General features: G+C 42.6%; 1 protein-coding gene across 1 annotated transcript in view; it reads left to right on the forward strand.

Annotated features, from left to right (window-relative positions):
* Positions 1 to 125: 125 nt before the first annotated feature.
* The window catches only part of LOC107571904 (mucin-5AC-like), a gene marked incomplete at its 5' end in the record, with an annotated part of 3,794 nt that continues 3,246 nt past the window's right edge, over positions 126 to 673 (forward strand). Inside the window, one exon of the mRNA XM_016258287.1 lies at positions 126 to 650. Within this exon, the coding sequence (XP_016113773.1) occupies positions 126 to 650 (525 nt within the window). The remainder of the gene's footprint in view (positions 651 to 673) is intronic.

Here is a 673-nt window from a genome sequence, read left to right on the forward strand (position 1 = left end):
AGCAGAAACATCTACAACAACAGAGACTTCCACAATCACAACTCCATATGAAACATCCACCACAAGTGCAGCAGAAACATCTTCAACAACAGAGACTTTCAAAATCACGACTCCTGCTGAAATAGCCCGACTTCTGCTGAAACATCCACCACTAGTGCAGCTGAAACATCTACAACAACAGAGAGATCCACAATCACGACTTCTGCTGAAACATCCACAACTAGTGCAGAAGAAACAACTACTACAATAGAGACTTCCACAATCACGACTCCTGGTGAAACATCAATCACTAGTGCAGCAGAAACATCTTCAACAACAGAGACTTTCACAATCACGACTCCTGCTGAAATAGTCACCACGAGTGCAGCAGAAAAACCTACAACATCAGAGACTTCCACAATTACGACTCCATATAAAACATCCACCACGAGTGCAGCAGAAACATATAAAACATCAGAGACTTCCACAGTCACGAGTCCTGGTGAAACATCCACTACTAGTGCAGCAGAAACATCTACAACAACAGAGACTTCCACAATCACGACTCCATATGAAACATCCACCACTAGTGAAAAAGAAACATCTACATCAACAGAGACTTCCACAATCACAACAACTGCTGAAACATCCACCACTAGTGCAGCAGAAACATCTACAACAACAGAGACTTCCA

This window comes from Sinocyclocheilus grahami, unplaced genomic scaffold (genome assembly GCF_001515645.1).
Source record: "Sinocyclocheilus grahami isolate Dianchi unplaced genomic scaffold, SAMN03320097.WGS_v1.1 scaffold1668.1, whole genome shotgun sequence".
Taxonomy (NCBI): Eukaryota; Metazoa; Chordata; class Actinopteri; order Cypriniformes; family Cyprinidae; genus Sinocyclocheilus; species Sinocyclocheilus grahami.